The sequence below is a fragment of the Corvus brachyrhynchos genome, unplaced genomic scaffold (assembly GCF_000691975.1).
Source record: "Corvus brachyrhynchos isolate BGI_N302 unplaced genomic scaffold, ASM69197v1 scaffold490, whole genome shotgun sequence".
Classification (NCBI taxonomy): Eukaryota; Metazoa; Chordata; class Aves; order Passeriformes; family Corvidae; genus Corvus; species Corvus brachyrhynchos.
In genome coordinates, this window is record NW_008235774.1 from 1,762,781 (window position 1) to 1,763,337 (window position 557).

The window sequence follows — 557 nt, forward strand, 5'->3', positions numbered from 1 at the left end:
CAAGCTCATCCCGCTCGCCTACAAGCAGTTCAGCCCCAACGTCCCCGAGAAGACGCTGGGGGCTAGCGGGCGGTACGAGGGCAAGAGCGCGCGTAACTCGGAGCGCTTCAAGGAGCTGACGCCCAACTACAACCCCGACATCATCTTCAAGGACGAGGAGAACACTGGCGCCGACCGGCTCATGACCCAGGTACGGCCCCGCTGCCGCCCGGTTCTACCCCCGCGCCGGGCATCTGCGGGCACCGGGACTGCCCCAGAGCGCCTTGCTACCCACTCTCCGGGAACCGTGCGGGCCCGGCGCTGCGGCTTCCCCGTCCTGCCCCGGGCATCCCGGTGCCGGGTCCGGGCTGCCGGCGTGCAGCGAGTGCATCTCCCTTCGTCGGGCTCTGCAAAGCTCTGTCCCTTCGGCTGCGCTGTGCGCGTCGGACAGCACGCTGCGCCTTGGGACGGCAGCACCCTGCTCCCGGAACCGGCAGCACCTTGTCCCCCGAGATGGCAGCCCCTTGCCCCACTGCTCTTCGGAGCCTGTGGCAGGCGTGTTTTGCTGGGCCCCGACG

General features: G+C 69.7%; 1 protein-coding gene across 1 annotated transcript in view; it reads left to right on the plus strand.

Annotated features, from left to right (window-relative positions):
* The window catches only part of IHH (indian hedgehog), a 12,393-nt gene that overhangs the window by 1,492 nt on the left and 10,344 nt on the right, over positions 1 to 557 (plus strand). Inside the window, exon 2 of the mRNA XM_008628792.2 lies at positions 5 to 190. Coding sequence (XP_008627014.1) covers positions 5 to 190 — 186 coding nt within the window. The remainder of the gene's footprint in view (positions 1 to 4; positions 191 to 557) is intronic.